We start from the raw sequence: 22,548 nt of genomic DNA, 5'->3' as shown, positions 1-22,548 counted from the left end.
TGACGGTAAGGGTGGCGAAAAGGAAAGGCAGAGGGTGGGTCCCCAGTGACTATGAAGAGTGGTCCCTTAGTCTGCTGCCACTTACATTCTTCCCTGAGACAAAATAAACCTCTACTCTGTCTGGCTTTAAGGTTAATTCAGAGCTTATCCCAGTGCTGAAGCGTAGAGCACCACATTCTGAAATAGGGGATGCTGAGCATCTCTCTCTCTCTCTGATGCAGAGATCCAACTATGCTTTCTTATTTTAACACAAAACCCTTCATTATGCTACTCCTTCCTATCAAAAGTTGCTTCAAAGGTTGCAGAGAGTTCTACATAATTTTAAAAAAACTATGAAATTTTATTAGATTCAAAGAAAACAGAAAGAGTAAAAATAAAAGAGTTTTGTTTATAAGAGTCTCTCTAGTTCATCCTTTTTCTTCTTCCAACATTGACACCTGAGTCACTCGTGCAAAGAAGCCTCCGTGATGCTCCATGTGTCTGTTTCACGGCAACATACATTGATGTCGATGCTGTGATGTCTATGCAATGCTAGCTTGTTTCTTTATATACTCATATTTTCATTTTTACACAAGTTTCTCATCTTATTGTAACTATTTTAGAAGACAGTATAGAATTAATAGTTAAGAACAAGGATTTGGAGTCAAACAGATTGTCAGAATCCAGGCTCCAGCATCTACTCTGTGTGCAAGCTTAGGCAAAGTTATTTCAATTTCCTCATCTGTAAAATAGTTTCTGTTTTGTTGTTTTTTTGGTGAGGAAAACCAGCCCTGAGCTAGCATCCATTGCCAATCTCCCACTTTCTGTCTCAGGAAGATTGCTGCTGTGCTAACATCTGTGGCAATCTCTCTCCATTTTGTATGTGGGATGCCACCACAGTGTGGCTTGATGAGCAGAGCGTAGGTCCCTGCCTGGGATCTGAACCTGTGAACCCCGGGCCACTGAAGGGGAGTGCGCAAACCCAACCACTACGCCACAGGGTTGGCCCCAGTAGAATCATTTTCAAAATAAATCTTTCATAAGATAGTTGTGAGGTTTAAATAAGATGATGTGTTACATATATCTATTAAGCTCTTATTCAAGGATAGCCATTACTACTATTATTAAAGCAGAGGTTCTTTCTAAATGAGTAATATTTTTCCCAGAGTGCTTATTTTGATGTTATACAACCTATTTCTGCTTAGCAAGAGAGTGGGGAACTTACCTTTAGTGACACAAATCTAACAAAAATGCCAACAATCACTAATAGTTTCCTTCTATTTGCATAGTACTCTGCAGTTGCATAATTTTATTTAACTGTCAGGAAGGTAAGTACTATTTTGTCCATTCACTTTAATTAAATGTAAGGTTTCATAAGGTTTCCTGTTCATTTGCTCAAGGTCACACAATAAACAATATAGCTAGGATTCAAAGTTGGATCTGGCCTTTGACTCAAGCTTCAGTATTTCTACTGTAGCTGTTACTTAATTTCAACAATGAATTAATTTCTCCAAAATACTAACTTCTAGAATTAAGATTTCTTATGAAGAAACACAGAACAGACTCCCCTGTTTTTTTTTTTTTTTTCTTGCTGAGGAAGATTAGCCCCGAGCTAATGTCTAGGCCAATCCTCCTCCACTTTATATGTGGGTTGCCACCACAGTGTGGCTGATGAGTAGTTTAGGTCTGCACCCAAGATCTGAACCCGCAAACCCAGGCTGCCAAATTGAAGCATGCCAGACTTTACTACACCACGGGGCTGGACTCCAGATCCATTTTTATAACTTATTTTTCTGGCAAAAGATGATTTAAAAAGTATTATCAATTATATATATCATTAGACATCCCAAGAAATTTTAATGAGAATTCTTCACATGAAATATTAAAACTACATATTAGAATGTGATAGAACATAACTGTCAACACAGCCTGGGGTCGTGGGGAAAGTCTTGAGAGTGGGAAAGGGTCATGGATGTGTCCCCAAGTCAGAAGGAGGCTGAGAAGGTTGCTGAATATTAATTTCCAAAGAATGAAATATATATCTACCAGTTTAAACAGTATAAGAAGAGTTTTGGACAGGGAACAAAATGAAGGCTGGGTTCATTTGTGTATTTATCTGTATTTCTCTCTGTGAAACCCAAGTCCAACAACACTGCATGCCAAGGCGTGCACTCTTTTGCTGTTGGGTTCTTTGGCTTTCAACAGCATTCAAAATGGTCTATCAACATTTCATGAGCAGTTTATTGTATTTCACGGCATCATTTGTTAATCTTGAATTTGCTTTTGCAGCCAAGGCTTCCATCTGCTATAGTGAAGTATCTTTTGGGGGAGATTTGATAGTTGGATTTCAAAGCCATTATCTATTAAGTAAGAAAACTGGATTGTGATCTGTAATATCTATGCATGTGAAATACTATGTATGTGAGTGTGGAAGGAGTCTCACTTGACTTCTTACGGGATTGTCAGCACCCTCTGAGACGATGTCAGTCTAGCGAATGGCTTTCAGTATTTCTGGAGAGTCTCGTAGCTCACTAACGTGCATCGATGTGCACATCAAATTATTCAGCCTCACTCCTCAAATGTGTAGAATTAAAATAATTTAAATTACATTAACCATAGCAATTGTATTTAAATTCAATGTTAAGAAATTCAGAAAGGAATACCTACTTTGGCTTAAAATTAGTGACGTGAAGTAAAATTTTACCTCTCCTCTTTATTTAATAAATAATTATTGAGGAGTTTCTGCATCACAGGCACTGTGCTAGGACTGGGGGATATGATAGTGAAAAAATTGAAAGAAGAACATAGACAACGATCAGACAATTACTTCAATATAAAATTGCAGTTATGAAGGGAAATTGCTTGGTGTTATGAGAGCATATAATTATAGCACATTTGAAAAAATATCATTTTGGCTGCAGTATGGAAAATGATGGGAAAGGACTCACAGAGGGAGGCGGGGTGAGCAGCAAGCCGGCTACTGGTATCCAGAGATAAGATGACATTAGCTTGGACCACCGTGGTGGCAGAGGGTATGGAGAGCAGCTCGGTTTACAAAGACCAAAAAGTCCCGTACAACTCCTGAGCCTGGTGTTCAGGTCCATCACAAACAGCTGCTATAGGTCTTTCTGCAGACGCCTCACACACCCTCCTCAGGCTCTCCAGGCCTTCACCCCACTGACGGACTAGTTAGTACCTGCAGATACCAAGTCAATTCCCTTCACAGGGCCATTGCACATGCTGTCTGTTCCCTTCTCCTTCTCCTGGTTTGTCCAGATTTCTATTTGTTATTAATCACTAATGTTGTTAAATTTTGTCAAATGTTTTTCCTGCATCCATTAAAATGATCACATGATTTTTTCTCCATTACTTAATTGTGAATTATATTAACTTTCATGTCATATAAATCATGCATTGCTGAGACAAACTCCAGTTGGTCGTGATAAATTAACCTTTTTGTACATTACTTATATTTGATTTGCTAATATATTTGGTGAAGGAATTTGCATCTATGATCATGAAGGATCTCAGTCTGTAGTTTTATGTTTTGTTTTGTTTTCCCTGTAATTTTCTTTTATCGTTTCGGTCTCAGGGCTATGGCGTCCTCATAAAATGCGTTGGGAAGTGCTCTCATCTCCTCCATGTCAGAGCCTTTCTGTCACACTGATATTAACTTCTTCTTTAAAAGTTTGATAGGATTCACTAGTAAGCCACCAGGGCCCAGAGTTTTCTTTGTGGGAAGGATCTTTACCGATATTTCCATTTCATTAACGGATACTAGGCTATACAAGTTTTCTATTCCTTCTTAAGTTTTCATAAATCAGTTTTCAAAGAATTTGCCCACTTTTCCTAAGTTGTAAAATACACTGGCATAAAATTGTTCATAATATCCTCTCATTATCCTTTTTCTTCTCATCAGAATCTGTAGTGATGTGTTCTCTTTAATTCTTAATATTGGTAATTTGAGTTTTATATTTCTTTTTCCTCAGTTGACTAGTCTTACTCAGTTTATCAATCTGAATAATCTGTCCAAAGAACTGACATTTTGTTTTAGTGATTTTCTTTATTGTTACTTTTCTATTTCATTTCTTTCTTTTTTTTTTTAAGATTTTTTTTCCTTTTTCTCCCCAAAGTCCCCCAGTACATAGCTGTATAGTTGTATATTCTTAGTTGTGGGTCCTTCTAGTTGTGGCATGTGGGACACTGCCTCAGTGTGGTTTGATGAGCAGTGCCATGTCCGCGCCCAGGATATGAACCAATGAAACACCGGGTCGCCTGCAGCGGAGCGCAGGAACTTATTAACCACTTGGCCACAAGGGCAGCCCCTATTTCATTTATTTCTAATCTGATCTTTATTCTTTCTTTTCTTCTCTTAGGGTTTGATTTATCTTCCTCGGTACCTTCTTAATATGCTAAATTATTGATTTTATAGTTTCTTTCCTCATATAGGAAAATAACGCTAAAACTTTCCTTCTTATGGGCAAAAGATCTGAACAGAGATTTCTCCAAAGAAGATATATGGATGGATGCCCAACAGGCATATGAAAAGATGCTCAACATCATTAGCTATCAGTGAAATGCAAATCAAAACTACAATGAGGTATCACCTCACTCGGGTCAGAATGGCTATAATTAACAAGACAGGAAACAACAAATGTTGGAGAGGATGTGGAGAGAAGGGAACCTTATACACTGCTGGTGGGAGTGCAAACTGATGTAGCCACTGTGGAAAACAGTATGGAGTTTCCTCAGAAAATTAAGAATAGATCTACCATATGATCCAGCTATCCCACTGCTGGATATTTATCCAAAGAACCTGAAAACGCAAAGGCATAAAGATATATGCACCCGTGTTCACTGCAGCATTATACACAATAGCCAAGACTTGGAAGCAACCTAGGTGCCCATCAAGGGATGAATGGATACAGAAGACGTGGTATTTACACACAATGGAATACTACTCAGCCATAAGAAATGATGAAATCCGGCCATTTGTGACAATATGGATGGACTTTGAGTGTATTATGCTTAGTGAAGTTAGTCAGAGGGAGAAAGTCAAATACCATATGATCTCACTCATAAGTAGAAGATAAACGACAAATAAACATAGCAATGGAGATTGGATTGGTGGTTATCATAGGGGAAGTCGGGGGGAGGGCAAAAGGGGTGATTAGGCTCACATGTGAGGGGATGGACTATAATTAGTTTTTGGGTGGTGAACATGATGTAATCTACACAGAATTTGAAATATATTACAACGTACATCCGAAAGCTATATAATGTTATAATCCAATGTTACTGCAATTAAAAAAAAAATTAAAATTAAAAAAAAAAGAAAATGGAAAAAAAATTTCCTTCTAAGTACTGCTTAGCTGCATCTTACAAATTGAGATATTTTATGTTTACATTATCATTCAATAAACAAAATAATATCTGGTTTTCCTTGTGATTTCTTCTTTGATGCCTGCATCATTCAGTAGTGTGTTCTTTAACTTGGAAATATTTTAGGATTTTATAGAAATATTACTGATTTCTAATTTAATCATTGGCTATTTTTTTGTTTTTTGAAGAACACTACAGAGATAAAGTGTATTTCATCATATTACATCAGGGGGGATATACTATCAACATGACTTACCACTGTGATGTTCCCTTGATCACCTGGATGAAGTGGTGTTTCTCAGGCTTCTTCACTGTAAAGTTACTCTCTTCTTCCTTTTTCAAATAACGAACTCTTCAGAAAGAGTAATATTTCATTTCCTTGCAGGCAGAAGAATTCCAAATAATATAGGAAGACACTCTTTGAGGGCAGAGAAAATTATTTGGAATTCTTCTGCATGGGATATTTGTCTATACTACCATATTTATTTACTTATTCATTCACTTATCTATATCAATGTAGACTTAGGGATATTTATACTTTGGGTGATAATCAAATGTTATTTTATTTTGTTCATCAAACGACCCAGCTTTAGCAACAGGGAGCTCTTTCAGTTGTCTCCTGTGTTGCTGTGACACACCCTCATTATTCATCCACTCAATCATTCATTCACTCACTCATTCATTTATTCTAGCAGGTCCTTACTTTCTTGATTACAAGATACTCCAGGCTCACCTTGTATATTTCTTGCCCTAGCTTAGAATCAGCCATTTCTCCAAGGAACCCTGCTTCCTGTCACTGAATAATGGTATTAGAAACCAAGATTTGTGCATTAGTTGCTTTTTATTATTTTGATCCACAGAAATTTACTGAGACTTGTTTTATTGCCCAGAATATTACCTATATTAATGAATGTGCCATACGCACTTGAGAACAATGTCTATTCCACTCGTGTTGAATAGTTCTATAACAATTAGTAGGTCAAGGGTTGATAATATTTTTCATATCTTTTATACACTACGGATTTTCTGTATGAATTCTACCAATTACCTAGATAGGAAGGTCTTAAAGTCTTTAGCTTTGTGATTTGTCTCCAACTGAGATTTTATTTATATGTCAGTTAATATTCTTCCATTTTTTAAAAATCATTTTTGTGCCTTGTTATTAGGTGCACAAACACTTAACATTATTTATGTCTCTGGGATGAAATGCCCACTTTATCACCAGGAAATGCTTGGCTGTTTCTAGTAAGACTCTTTGCCTTGAGGTCTACTTCGTCTCAAATTACTATAGGCACACCAGATTTTTAATCCACACTATTTTCACAGTATATTGTTTCCCATCCTTTTGTTTTCAAGGTGTTTGTACAGTTATGTTTAAAGTGCATTTCTACTAAACAATCCATGGTTGGTCCTTTGCTTTGTATCCAGTCTGCAAGTATCTGCTTTTTAAATTTAGGTTTTCATTCATTTTTATTTAATTATTGATATATTTTGAATCAGGTCTCCTATCTTGGTACTAGAATTCTAATTCTCCAAACTGTTCTGTTTTCCTCCATTTCTCCTTCTCGGCTTTTTTATGAGTGAATTAAATACTTTTTAGTAATTTATTTTTATCACCTCTATTGACTTTTTAGTTATGCTTCTTTTATTTTTAGAGGTTGCTCTAGAAGTTACCACATGCATCTTTAACTTATCAGTTTACCTTTAATAAATATTTAAATGCTCCATAAACACTAAGAACTTTCAACAACACACTGCCAGTTAATATCCCCTCTTTGTCCTATTGCTGTCATACTTTACTTCAATATACGCAATCAATATGCTATAATTTCCACAGTAAATTACTATTACCTCTACTTTTAATAGTTAATAGTTTGTAACAAGATTCAAACAGAAATAAATGTATCTGAATACTTTTTTAAACGGTCTCATTTTCCATATTTACTTTTTCAGGTATCCATTTCTTTTGACAGAATGAGATGTTTTTTATCAGGTATCATTTCCCCTCAGTCTAAATATTCAGCATTTCTTACAGTGCAGGTCTGCTGGATACAAACTCCCTTTCAACTTTCATTTTGTCTGAAAATGTTCTTATTTCATACTCCTCTTTGAAGGATATTTTCACTGTGTAAAATTCTTGGCTGACAGGTGTTTCTTTCATAGCTCTAAGGACACTATTCCACTGTCTCTGGCCTTCATTGTTCCTGATCAGAAGTCAGTCTTTTTTCTTATTATTTTTTCCTCTATGTAATATGTCTTTTTCCTTTGGTTGCTCTCAAGATTTTTTCTTTGTTTTTTAACAATTTGTATACGTTACACCTTTCATGAGTTTTTCTTTATATTTATCCTGCTTGGGGTTCTATCAACTTTGTGGATCTGTGTGATAGTGTTTTTCATTAATTTTAAAAACTGTTCACCCATTATTTCTTCAAGTATTTCTTGCACTCCATATTTCTCTCTTCTCATTCCAGAACTCCAATAACACAGCAGGTGGCCTGATATTGTCTTGCAGATCTCAGGGGCAACGTTCCTGTTTCCCTTTGTCTTTTCTCTTTGTACATCTGTTCAGATAATTTTTATTAATTTGTCTTCAGTTCTCTTATTATTTCCTCAATTGTGTACAATCTGCTAATAAGCCCACTGAAATAATACTCTTCTCTGATATTGTAATTTTTCTCTTCCAGCATTTCCACTTGTCTCTTTTTTTAAGAATTTCCGTCTGCTGAATTCCTACTTGTTCACTCAGGTTGTCCACCTCTTGCACAACATCCTTTAACATATTTACCCTTTCTAGTTTTAAGACCCTGACTGACAATTCCAGTATCTGGGTTCTTTGTTTCCATAGACTATTTTCTCTCTTGATTCTGGGTAATATTTGCTTACCTTAAAATTTTTTATTGAATACTGGATGTTTAGGAAAAAGAACAGAGAGATTGAGATAAGCAAAATTTACATCTGCAAAAGCCGTATCTCTTCTTCTGTCAGACTGTTAGTTGCTGTCTTAGTTTTCTATTTTGTCTGTTAAAGTACCATAAACTCAGCAATGTAAATAACCTGCGTTTATTCAGATGCAGCTCCACAGAAACCTCGCTGGGTCTCAGCGGGGGAGAAGCGAGGCACTAGCAGGGCCTCATTTCCTCCTGGAGGCTCCAGGGGGGCATCTGTCTCCTCGCCCTTTCAGGCTTCGGGAGGCTGCCCACATTCTTTGGCTTGTGCCCTCTTCCTCCATCCAGCAACGTTGCATCTCTCTGTGCCTTTCTCCCATAGCCACATCATCCTCTGACTGACGCTTCTGCCTCCCTCTTTCATTTTTAATGATCCTTGTGCTTACAACCGGCCCACTCGGATATTCCAGGATAATCTACCCACTTCAAGGTCCTTAACTTAACCATATGTGAAAGTCCCTTGGGCCAGGTAAGGGATCATATCCACAGGTTCTGGGCATTCGGACATGAATATTTTTGAGAGCCATTATTCTGCTCAAGACATAAGTATGTACAGGCAATGGTCTTCTCCTGTAACTGCACGGTTTAAGTCTGCAAGCTCCTTTAATCATACTTGGATCAATTTTAAATAGGAACAAGTTATTAGAACATATTCTTGAAAAGTTAAAATATTTTGTTCCAAATTGTTCAAAAATATCTTATTACAAAGAGAAATTTGAAGTTTTCTATTAGAAAAATTTGAAATTATAATTGTAACTTTGAAGATGCTAGAATACACGAGACACACTCCCATCAAGGGCTTTTGCACAGACCACTGCTCCCATGGATATCCTCTCAGGCAAACTCTGTCACCTCCTTCAAGTCCTAAATTCTCTTCTCATTGAAGCTGAACATGACCGCCATATTTAATCATGACTACCACGAGAATTTAAGCTCTATAGGGCAGGGGTCTTTATCCTTTTCGCTCACCAATATTTATGAAGCACCTAAGATAGTTCTTGCCACACAGTAGGTACTCATTAGTTGTTTGCTGAACAAATGAATGGAAGACATTCCAGAAATGCCAATAATTGATTTCTTGGGGAAACAAAGATTTACTTAGCAACTATCTGCTAGGCACTGTGAAAAGCACTTTGTATATAATACCTCATTTGTATAGTACTTATTATCAAGATGAGTAGTTCTTAACCTTGGCTTCTCATTAAAATTATCTGTAGAGTTTAAAAATTTTCAGGTAGCTGGGCTACACGAAGACCTAGATTGAAAATAATAACAGGTGCTGGCCCTGTGGTGTAGCAGTTAAGTTCATGCATTCCACTTTGGCGGCCCAGGGTTCGCCAGTTCAGATCCCAGGCATGGACCTACACACTACTCATCAAGCCATGCTGTGGCAGGTGTCCCACATACAAAGCAGAGGAAGATGGGCACGGATGTTAGTTCAGGGATAATCTTCCTCAGAAAAGTAAATAAAGAAATAAATAAAATAATAACAATAATAATAACAAACAAGAGATTGGCTTGGGCACCTAATTGTTTTGTTTTTTGAGGCTGTACAAGTGACTCGTCTACTCACCAGAATTGAGGACTGCCTCCATCATCACAGTAAACTTTCAGTGGGACCAGACTTTTCACTGTTTCCAATAAAGAAACTTCCAAAACAGATGCAGACTTCTTCTTTTTTTTTCTTTGAGGAAGATTAGCCCTGAGCTAACATCTGCTGCCAATCCTCCTCTTTTGCTGAGGAAGACTGGCCCTGAGCTAACATCCATGCCCATCTTCCTCTGCTTTATATGTGGGACGCCTGCCACAGTATGGCATGCCAAGCTGAGCCATGTCCGCACCCAGGATCCGAATCGGCGAACCCCGGGCTGCCAAAGCGGAACGTGCGCACTTAACCGCTGCACGACCAGGCCGGCCCCAGACTTCTTAAATGTTATCTATTTAACTGAAAAACCCAGACAGATCACTTTTCTGATCAGTACTGTACTAGGTATGGGAGATACAAAGGTGACAACAAAAGGGACCTGTCACTGGGGGCTCTCTGTATAAAAAGGAGACAGATGCTCAATGGCCTAGAATGTACGACTGGAGAATCCAGGCAAACATAGAGTATTCTGGAAACACAGTAGATCGGCTTAGTACTTGATAGAACACAGAAGGAAGGGGATGTGAGGTGAAGAGAAAGGATCAGGGAAACTTGCTGGATGAGATAATGATTGATTCAAGGAACTGCTGCTTTGCTGCAAAACAATTTGGCAAGGACTAAAATGAAAAGAAAAGCAAATTATTCTGTTTACACCATTTTGGAAAAGTCTAAAAGAATTACATGTAATTTTTATAGAAATATGCCAAATAGCTACAATGTCTTTAAAAAGTCTATGGGGGGGCCAGCCCAGTGGTGTAGTGGTTAAGTTCACACGCTCTGCTTCGGCAGCCCAGGGTTTGCAGGTTCGGATCCCGCGCATGGACCTACACACTGCTCATCAAGCCATGCTGTGGTGGCATCCCACATACAAAATAGAGGAAGAGCTAACAGATGTTAGCTCAGGGGCAATCTTCCCCAAGCGAAAAAAAAAAAAAGAGGGGGATAAGATTGGCAACAGATGTTAGCTCAGGGCCAGTCTTCCTCACCAACAAAAAAAAAAAAAAAAAAAAGGAGTATATGTGAAGAAAATCATTGAAGATGCCATGAAGAATTTGATAAAATTAAATTTACTCCCATAATTTATGCTTTGAGATCTATTTAATGTATAATTGAGCAAATTACAAATGAGCCACAACTGTACAATTCAATATAAGGTTAGATTGTATGAGTGGGTACCTTGACATGAGGCTAGAGAAAAAATCAGGGCCAGATCAAGAGAGGCCTTGCTAATGTGATGGCTTCTAATAGTTAGGATGGGTCTGTATTAATCCTTTAATCCAACCTATTCAAATACTAATTTGGGGGCCGGCCTCACGGCCTAGTGGTTAAGTTTGCATGCTCTGCTTTGGCAGCCTGGGGTTTGCAGGTGTGGATCCTGGGCGTGGACCTATGCACTGCTCATCAGGCCATGCTGTGGCAGCTTACCACACAGAGGAACTAGAATGACTTACAACTAGGATATACAACTATGTACCAGGGCTTTGGGGAGAAAAAAAAACAAAGAGGAATATGGCAACAGATGCTAGCTCAGGGCCAATCTTCCTTACCAAAACAAAGCATACATTTAAAAAAAGATTTTCCCCATTCTGGATTATTAAAAAAAAATTTAATTTTTAGCACTAGCAGTATTGTTAGACTCCATAGGATTACAAACTTCCAAGGCTGAATACCATCTTCCCCTTCAGAAATCCCCTTGTTTTTCAATTTGCTATATATGCTTTTCATCCCTTGGTAATCACATTTTCACTGATCATAAACTTCAAATAATCCAAGGGCAAGCACTGTCTTGGAGAGGCACAAACAGACTCCACTGGATTTGTATAACACGTGGTATGTGACCATACTGCCTTTCCAAAATACAAAAATTCTGCCTCGAAGACGCTTAGACCCAAGAGTTTTATAGAAAGGCTTAGAGAACTTTAATGACAGCATTTACGAAGAGCCAGGCACTGTTCAAAGTGCTTCCACATAGTCACTCACTTACATCAACCTAGGAGGTGGTTACTGCTATCATCACCCATTTCACAGACGACAGACCTAAAGCGCAGGTTGAAGATGCTGAACACAGCCTTGCTGTCAGCAGGGCGGGGCTGGGATGCAGATGCAGGCAGTCCTGCTCCCTGAAGTCAGATGCCCTCCGTTCTCATTAACCAGGTCTTGATTCAGCCTTCACTGAAGCACTGTTTTTATCTATATTACTTTGGCCAAGTTGATGAGCATAGGTTTTTTTTCCCTATCTAAAATGTCATTTCTCTTTCCCTGAACTTTGCCAGAAACCGTTTACTCTTTTTAAAGAGCTCTTAATTACATTTTCACTGGCAAACGCTCGCTATATAGGAAGTTCAGGCACTTATTGGGCAAATATTGGGTCAAAGGTTACAAATACTTTTAAAGTTCCTGATGGAAACTCGTAAATTACCTTCCAAAAGGAACGTATCCCTTTACGACGACGAATATGAGGGAAAAAGACAATGCAACCATGTCTGAATTATTTCAGTTCTGAAGTTGTGAGTTCAGTGAATGAGGCTGGACCAGATCCTGAGAAATTCAAGCACACTGGCATTCTCCCTAATAAACCATCCTTCACACGTAACTGAAAGCTTTGACCTCAAGTCTACGCTTTCAAACATTTATGACTCGACACAATCTAAACTAAATGAGGCCTTCAATAACTTTTTTATAAAACGGCATGCATAATTGTATTCAGATGGTCTACTTGTTGGGATTTGTGGACTGCAGTCTTCCTCAGAAAGACTGTGAAGAGTTTCTCGAGGCACTAACTGAACTCGTGAGCACAGTTACGAGAGGCAGGGCAGCAGTGTGTAGACCGCCTGGGTTCACAGCCAGCTCGAGCACCTACTCTCCACGGACCTTAGGGAAGTTCTCTCATCTCTGTTTCTCAACTTCCTCATCTATAAAATGGGGTAATAACAGTAACTTACCTTTATAGGGCTGTAAAATGCTTAGAACAGTGTGTGGGACCCAGTATAGGGTCCCTCAGAAAGTTCATTAAACTTCTGCTATCTACATTACATCCACTATCTCCTTTAATCACAATCTTACAAGTCAAATATTACTGTCATCATTTTACAGATGAGAAAAGATGCAAAGAAGTTAAACAGCCCGGCCAAAATCACACATTTAAAGAAGTGATGGAGCTGGGATTCATACCCAGGTTTGTGCGGTCTCATAGCCCACAATCTTTTTAGTAAATCATGCCACCTAATATTAAGAGTCAGGAATTATATGAAAGTTATATCATTTTCTTTCACTAGAAAGAGTGCTGGAGCTTTTAGGAAAATTCTAAAAATCAATAAAAATACATTTTAAGAATGTAAAAAAAAAGGGAAAATAAAACCTGGGGAGATTCACTGAGTAGATCTTTATCTAACAGACCTTAAAATGCTATAGCAAAGATTTAAAACCGGGGGCTTGATAAGCAACATATTCACTTTTTAGAAACCCTGTCACATAACCCGCATTTTGGTAACAAACCCCTCTGCCCGGTCTGCTCACTCTGCAGCATCTGTCAGCGCTATGAATGGCTGATCAGAAGCACCGCTCTAGTCTTCTCCATGCTATTAAGCAGATGGCAGCGCTAAATCCAAATGATGTAGTACATTTCCCTGGTGGACTTTGTTTTCACATCCTACCATTATTCTGCGATTCCTCGGTGATAAATCTCGTGTATTCTCAAGAACATTAAAGAGTGACTGACAGTGGATTGACTAACTACCACCAGCATGTCTCTGCCCCGCGGCTGTTTCCACACACTTGTGGAGATCACGCACGAAGATTCCAGGGGGTGAATACAGCAGTTCTGCTAGTCTCTACAATTATAAGGACATATTTCTCTACCAGTTGCTTTCGAGTTGCGTGAACATGGGCTTGATCTCAAAGAGAAGTGGGTACGAGGCCTGACTTACTAGCTATGTGACTTTCGTCAAGTTCACATTCTCTGAGTGTCGGTTTTTTTGTAAAATTGAGGACTGGCAATCTTACTGAGGTTGCTGGGGGTTAAAGGAAATGATAGGTATGAGAGCATCTAACATAGTAACTCAGACTTGTAAGTACTCAGTAGACATCTGATTCCTTCAAAGTTTAACTTAATGAATCTTGAACAAAAAATTTTCCATCCTTTTCTATTAGTTTAACTCTAAGGAATTTCCTGATTGAGCTATGAAACGTCTTAGCCTATTTTCAATATAGTCGAGGTGTCAAGTTTAGCAGAAGAACAGTGTACCTCAGGGTGAAGTCCGCTCACGGTTCTCAGATTCATTCGCTCACACTTCACTTGGAGCAGAGACACACAGGAGCTGACCCATTAATTAGTGAAACAAACGCTGAGCGCAGTGTTCGCCAAACTGCAGCCACTCAGGGCCCACTGCCAGGACTCCTGCCACCAGGTACACCACCCATCCTATAGGTGACTTAATGTCACTCTCTATATGGATTTTAACTTGAAGATATTTAATAATTTAAGTATATCAGTAATATTCATAAAATCATGTGCTTGATATGCTAATTACGCTTTCCTAATAATTTTTAAATCTATCCCTTAAAATTGCAAAAAGTCTGCCACGTATCATCTGAAATCATGTTGTGAAACATCAGTGATAAGTATACTACTCTTCAAAAACCACTACCATAAGAGAAAGAAAATGGGCTGAATTCAGTATTGTCACTAAGTGTGTAACTCAGGCCACTCATTACATCTCTCTCAGTGTCTCCGTTTTCTCAAGAATAAAATGGGGATGATAATATCTACCTTTTTAAGGTTAAAATTAAGATCAGAGGGGATGTGCGCGTGTGTACCTTACACACACTGGACACCCTAATGTAACCAACACACCACAACACACGGTCCATCCACGGTGACTGTTAACAGCGACACTCGTACAGGTTGGCACTTTGGCTTTGGGCTGCTCCTTCCCTTTCCCTTTCAGGGTGTGGCTTCACTTTTCCGCTACAGCCCACCCTGCCTTTCTTGTCTCAGGGCCCTTGATGGAGAACTAAAGTATTGACAGGTTTACACTACCATTGGGTTGGTATCTCTGTTTAGTCAACGCCCACATAATGCTCTGTTAGAAGTATTTGTTATCTGCTTACACCGCTTAGTTTGTGCTGAGAGCTTCCTTCAGTAGTTGTGCAGCAAGCAGCCAAAAAGCCAAAGGACCAGGCTAGACAAAAACAGATGTGACAAAAGTTTTATAACACACAGTTAATAAACTCTTAATCCAGGCTAAATCATTTCTGCTTTTAAAGGCTCAAAACAGCTAACCCTGAAACAACAGAGGAATATCTTCCAAAAGATAGTTTGACTGATGTTTAAATGGTTACATCTTAAGTTAAACAACAGGTCACCATTTGCAAAGTGAAAATTCCACACTATTTTCAGAGCTCCACAGGTCAGCTCTTGGCATTATTGGACACATAATGCTAAAGCTGCCAACGCAAGCAGTAACAAACTAGAAAGCAGAGCATACGGCAACATCAGTTTCTGTCTCGTTGCTTTCCTTGGAATTGGCATTTGAAAACACACCAGGAGTACTCACAGCTTCTCACAGCTGCCATTACTCCACTTATTTGGATAAAAAGGGCTTAGGTGTTATTTTGCCACAAAAACAAATCAGTGATTTTATATTCTTAAAAATATTTTCTTAGCTGGATAACGGCTTTTAGAGTCAGACAAAAACCTAGGCTCAAGTACTCTTTAGCTGTGTGTTCTTGGGAAAGTTGCTAAACATCACAATCCTCAACGTCCCTACGGGGAAAAACTTAGCACATAGGGTGGTTATGAAAATTGGAGATAATGTATTAAAGGACATAGATAGCTGAGCGCTACACTTAATACATTCTCCAAAACTGGTAGCTGTTATTTCTAATCCCCCTTTTCAGTAATTTTAAGCATTTTCATGAAAATCATAGAGATTTTGGCAGATGAATTAAAACATACACTTGAAAGTACAGTTACACCGCAAGGCACTATGAGAAATTAGTGTGTCAATATTTACAGGTCCAGAAACTAAATCTTTTTACCGCTCAGTCATCCACGGACACTCCGGGCCTTCTGAGCACTTTTTTGAGATCCTTTTTGTTCTACTTACTTCATGATCACTACTGGAATCAAATATTTCTTTGGAGAATTTATAATTATTCAGAAACACAGATTAAAATATTGTGATATTTTTAATAAAAATCGTATATATTTAAGGTGTAAACAAGATATTTATAGAGTGAAGTGATTACTACAGTCCAGCTAATTAACGTGCCTCCTCCTCGCAAAGTCAGTCACCTGCGTCTTTGTGATGAGAGCACCTGAAATCTACTCTCTTAGCAAATTTCCAGCATCCCATACAGTATTAACTACAGTCATCATGTGTATGACTGTGATTGCTATTAGGATTATAAATAAGACATCAAATGAAAATTAGTTCCACTTTGTTTAGAATGAAATGGATACATTTACAGAGGGTCTCCAGGAGTAAAAACTATGATTTCTGTGAAGGCACAAGTCATGTCAGGGCAGGGGCGGCCCCGAGGGCTGAGGCCTTTTATCAGCTGCTCTGCTCTATTCACCACAGCTCCTCAGGAGCTGTGGGTCCACAGGAATTAATCAGTAATATTTCTGAGCCAACGTATATTAGAACAATTCCAATATTGCAAAGAACAGGTCATAGTTCTCCCCACAACGACTGTGTTGACAGCTTGTTACTCATTAAACATGTGAAGTTAGATAAACAATGCTTTGTTTTACACAACAACATTCACACTTGCCAGGTCGTTACAGAAATCAATGGGGAAATGGAGCTGAACCACACTGAATTTCTACCACTCTGTAGGGATTCTCATTTGTACTCTAATTTTAATACAAGGTATTTGAAAATTGAGAGAAAAAAGTTCCTAATTCGTAAAACCTCTCGAGAGAAACTGTTGTTTGCCCCACAGAACAGTGCCATAAATGATTACGGCTTATGGAATCTAAGTCACGCCTGAAAGGAACCCGTTCACACACTGATAACACCCACTGGCCAGCCATCCCACAGTGCTGGCTTCTAGTTTGTTTTCAAGTGGGCCACGGCTGCTCGCCTGGCTAATCCAGTTTATGGGAGATATCTATACAGACCATCCCTGAGGGGAGAAGGCCCCCACAAGGTACCCCCTCTCTCTTCTCCTTCTCCCTGCAAATCATTTACTTGCACAGTCCTTCCAGATTTACTAATACCTGCTTCTCAAGGCCACCCCTGTGTGAAAGGAGAAGCAGAAATAATTTAGAGGTGCGGAAGGAGGGAGGGAACTGGGGTTTACGGGGTACTAACTGCCTTATATCACATGTTAACTACCTTACATAAGTTATCTCCTTTAGTCCTCTCCCAGAGAAGACATTGCAGACAGCGCACCTCATGCTAACTGTGGGCTTTCCTATCTCATCAACCTTCGGGACCACCCTCTAAAGAAGAAACTAAGTTACACATTTTACAAACTGAGGCTTAGAGACGTGAAATAACTTGCCCAAAGTCACAGAACCAGTAAATGTGAAAGTTGGGATCTAAAACCACTTTTGGAAAGTAAACCACTTTTGAGCTTGTGTGTGCTATAGTATTAACGAGTTATACCTTACACACAGCACAAAACATCAAAACAGTAATTTAAAATGGACAAATATGAGTTGATTTCTCTCATTTTCCTTCTGCATCTCGTGAGCGGACCTGTGTGGCCCGAGGGTGTGTGCCCTAACGTGGAGACACTTCACTGTTCTGGAATGCCAGAGACATAGCCAGCGTCTTTTAACTCTGTGCTGTCCAAGAGAAATTTGTGATTTAAAGTTTCGTAGCAGCCACATTAAAAATAAAAGTAAAAACAAACAGGCAAAATTAAATATATTTCACCTTCTTTACTTCACACTAAGTCTTTGGAATCTGGTGTGTGTTTCACACTTCTAACACATCTTGGTCTGGACCAGTCACGTTTCAAGCGTTCAACAGCCATCCGCGCTCATGGCTACCACAGCTGACCGTGCAGTTTCACTTCTGCTCAGCGCTCTTTCGACTACATCATGACATGTCAGAGAACACTTTCAGAAGAGCTTTGTAATCTAAAAGGACCCTAAGTAAAGAATTCTGCAGTAATACTGGATTACATAACTCTAACATAGAATGTTCTGTCAAATTTTGAATTGAGAGAATTATTGAAGTAAGAAATTCATTTCATAGAACCTGCAGTGTCAAAATCAAGGAATTTTAGACGACAGAATATCAAGTGTTACAAGGTAATATCTATTAGCGAAAATAAGGCTGTGTGCTCCTTGAGAGCAGTGGCAGTGAATGTTATTTGCTGAAAAGATCTAATGTAAAACTGGAAAAACAAAGTTCTTAATTTCATTAGTCTTAGCCTACAACATTAATATGCCAGCTAAATGAAATTCTTAGGTTGGATTAAGGTAGTCCAAGCCTGATAAGGCAACACTTCCAGTTCGGATGAAGCATAATTCCTAAGGGATTCAAAAGCATCACAAAGTATTACATTTTTGAATACTGTATGTGGGGAATACCAATAGGAATCAGTTTCAGCAATCAAAATCAAAACCATGACAAAAGGAGAGTGAAATGGCGACGGAGCAGAGTACCAAGAGGATGCTTGGGGCCAGCGTGGGTTTGAACCAGCGCTCAGCCTTGCGAGTCTGGGGAAGTGATTTCACCTTTCTGAACCTGTTGGCAAGAGGATGACATGTTCAGACTTGACTTTTGTAGTATTTCAGGGCATGCTGAGAGAGGAGAGAGAATTTAGGTGAAGAGTCTGGAATAGCAACAAGCATACAGTAAACACACTCCGTAACTGAAGATGAGGGTAACGGTGATTTCCTTGATAATACCCACTATCTGATCCTGGGGACGATTTGAAACTTTGCTACACTAACTGGTTTATACTAAATTTCTAATTCTGAGCCATACGGTCTTGTCCTTAAACCAGTGTTATAATATGTGCACCTTATGGGCTGAATTGTGTCCCCTGCAAAGTCACAGGAAGCCCTAACTTCCAGGACCTCAGAATGTGATCGTATTTCAGGGCCTTTACAGAGGTGATTAAGTTAAAAGGAGGCCTTGTGTGAGTCTTAATCCACTCTCACTGGTGTCATCATAAGAGAAGAAATTTGGATACACAGAGAGAGAGCAGGGATGCACGTGCACAGAGCAAAGGCCATATGAAGACACAGGGAGAAGGCAGCTGTCTGCAAGTCAGGGAGAGAGGCCTCAAAAGAAGCCAAACCTGCCGTCACCTTGATCCCGTCCATCCTTAAGAATGGTGAGAAAACGAATTTCTGTTGCTTAAACCACCCCGTCTGTGCTAGTTTGTTACGGTAACTCTAGCAAACTAACACAGTGCATAAAACCATTTCTTCATCTTACTACATAATGTAGCTGCTTCCTTCCGATGTACAATAGAGTGGCTGCTTAGTTAGGATTGAGCGCTACAGAGGAAGGTGCACGCGGTCAGACAGACCTAGGTTCCAAGTCCCACTCCTTCGCTTGGAAGTTGCATGATCTTAGGCTAATTACCTAATTTTTGTGAAGCACAGTTTTCCTCTTTAAAAGGACTAATGTTTATTTATTAAACGTATATTCAGAATACCTAACAAACAGTGGTTTCTGCATTTGCCAACGTGCACAATTCTCTGTACTCCTTCAGGTAAGATGAGTTGTAGCATTGAAAAGATCACTTCAAAGAAGGTAAATGGGCTGTCATGCAAGATGTTTCTTAAAGTGAGTCTTGCCTGACATTTACAGGGCTTATAATTTATAATGTACCAGCTTCCTAATGGATCTCAGCCTCCAGGCTCGCCATCTGTCAATCCAGCCCCTCCACGGCCATCTCATTAATTTCTCTGAACTCAAGCCTCAACATTGTTCCCTTGCATGGAACTCTTCGATGGCTCCCTACTGCTGCCTACAGTGTCAAGCTCTGGCTCCTGGGCAGGGGCCATGCAGCCACTCCGCCTCGCGCCTCTTCTCTCTCCTGCGCATCACCCTCTGGTTCTACAAAATGATGAGGAGTTCCCAAACAACACCTGCTATTTGGCGCCTCTGTGCGTTGCTGTCCCTGCTTTGTGAAATGCCCCTCCCTGTTTGCACCTGGGTGACTCCTACTTACCCTTCCCTTTCTCAGTGAAATGTCCCCGTATTCCCGACCAGACTCAGCACTGTCTTCTTATGGAAATACGGAGTGTTTCCTCAGACCTCTCATAGTGATCACCATATTATATTGCTTTTACATATTTATATTTGCTTCCTGCTAGCCTGTGAGCTTTTCAAGGAGAGGGTATCTGCCTCAATAATCTTTGTATCCCAAGCATCAAGAGCAGTGCCTAATATAGTGGACATTCAATAAATGTCAGCTGAATAAGTGACCAAAGGAATGAATGCTTGTGACCCAGCACATTGACATGTTATCACAGCTTAAAGTGCAGGGACTTTAGTGTTCTGGGTCCAGGTTCACATCCTGGATTAGTCTTTTACTTCTGAGTCTCAGTTCCATCACCTATAAAATAGAGGTACATTCACTCTTGCAGCTGCCGTTCATATGAAAGGAAGCATGTGAGTTAAGGATTACGCTCCATGTGAGATTTTTGGCGAATTAGTTAACGTTATGCTCTGTGATCCTTTTCTTCATCTATATGACGGGAACAGCATCACAAACTTCATAAAGTCGCTGGAACACTTCAATGAGATACTGTATGTAAACTCTTGTCTAGAATCCGCTAATGCCCGTCACCCTGGGGGCGTCTAACACCCTCAAGGATCCAAACGACCCACAGGCTTCCACTGAAAAAGACCACTTGAGGGTCAAAGTTGGAAGGTCACTTAATTGTTACAAGCTATATAACAAAAAAAATTCGGCATGAACAAAAAGAAAAAACCATTGTATATCCCTGTCAACCCCACTAGCAGAGTTAACAAATAAGAGGACCCATCTGTTCAAAGCCTGCCCGGCACCGGGTGAGTTCAAAAATTAATGTACGTTTTATCAAAATAACCACATCCACATGTTTTTATGCTTCTTAAAGCCAATATGTTTTGTGTAAATCTATCTTTGTGCTCCACTTAGAATTTTAAACATCAAGCGAGAGGTTTCCAGGCATTTAGGAAAACACTCTGAATAGAATAAACACTGATTTCAGATATCGGTGAACATCAAGGTGCATTATTAGAAGAGGTGACAGTGAAGCTGTTTTGCCTCTTGCAACACTTACTTCTCGGTAAATACTTCTTTAGGAAATGAATTGGAACTAACATATCCACAAATAGAAATTTGAAGTTGTAGAAAACAGGAACTCTGCTGCTAAGAAAATGGAAACGTTCTATGACTATGAAACAAAACTTGTGGCACTTTCTTCCCCAGGCACTTGACAACGTGGGATATTTACGTATTTCTGATGCGATTTGCAGCCTCAGGACTTGAATAGCCAGAGACTTTGTAGACACTGTTCCTCCTCAGAACATATTGAACACTTAAGTCAAATTTTTAGAGGAAATAAAATTTCAATTCTTATTTCCCAAGTTTCATTGCTTTAACACTAAAGTAAATTTGGGAGGAGTAATACACACTAGTTGGTAAGACAGATAGTGCTTCTCCAATGAAAACAAACAAAAGACAAAGCAGACCAAGTCAAATTACCCTCACAGGCCGATCAGCAACCTTTCTCAGTCTATAAACGTGGAAGGCACAAGTGTCTGTTATGCGGTCTGCTTATGAAGATTGACTCTTACCTTTGGACTGGGGTGCTATAGCTGTTATCATAGGAATCATAACTCTGTTCATCATAAGCAGTGCCATATCCATCATCATAGTCCTAAAATACAACAGGAGAAGTACAAAAAAGTTCAGAGAAGTTTCTGGAAAGAAAGAAGCATTCTGCTTTTAGTGAATCATTATTAATTCAGCTAGCATTTAACTGTATATCTAATCATAGTGTAAAGAAAAATATGAGTGACGTAAGTGAAAACGATGAAGTAAGAACCTTCAAAAATTGTCTCTAAAAAAGCAAAGAGAAACTGGCAAAAATGGTCAGAATCAACATTTTCACAACTCTGGAAATTAACCAAAGGATTGCAGAAATCTAGGGAGCACCTGCTTTTTTTAAAAAATTGGGCGAATCTTGGTATGAACAATGAGTTTGTGCTGCTTTAATTTGTCCTGTTCCCACCTGCCACCCCAGCTCTGCAGGGCTCCTGACAACCAGGGGCTGCAATAATGGGGGAAGCAGCAGCTGAATGAGGGGAGCAGAGCAGGTGGAGAGCTTTCAAAACCCCACTGCAGAGGACTGTCTCATTTGTATTCACTTATTCTATTTATTTGTAATAATAAATTTTATTTGTATTTACTAATAAATAGTAATTATTTATTATTTGATTGTATTTATTTATACCTGACTTGGAGCTCATCCAGTACAAAGAGCCTTTTCCCTGGGGGTATTTGAAGAACGTAATTAGAGGGAATTGTTTAAGATTTCAGCTGTCTGAGGTGGAAGAGAAAAACTGGAACAAACAATGGGGCATTCAATAAGCTTCCAAGGAGAAGTAGGGGAACGAGATGTCCATG

At 39.2% G+C, this 22,548-nt stretch overlaps 1 protein-coding gene across 10 annotated transcripts in view; it reads right to left on the bottom strand.

Moving 5' to 3' along the window:
* The window catches only part of KHDRBS3 (KH RNA binding domain containing, signal transduction associated 3), a 189,853-nt gene that overhangs the window by 26,802 nt on the left and 140,503 nt on the right, over positions 1-22,548 (bottom strand). For all 10 annotated transcript variants that reach the window (XM_070631012.1, XM_070631004.1, XM_070631005.1 and 7 more), the window contains exon 7: positions 21,717-21,799. In XM_070631012.1, the coding sequence (XP_070487113.1) occupies positions 21,717-21,799 (83 nt within the window). The remainder of the gene's footprint in view (positions 1-21,716; positions 21,800-22,548) is intronic.

This window comes from Equus przewalskii, chromosome 8 (genome assembly GCF_037783145.1).
Source record: "Equus przewalskii isolate Varuska chromosome 8, EquPr2, whole genome shotgun sequence".
NCBI classification, from domain to species: Eukaryota; Metazoa; Chordata; class Mammalia; order Perissodactyla; family Equidae; genus Equus; species Equus przewalskii.
The sequence above is the reverse complement of the archived record's forward strand: the minus strand, read 5'-3'. Positions and strand labels throughout refer to the sequence as shown.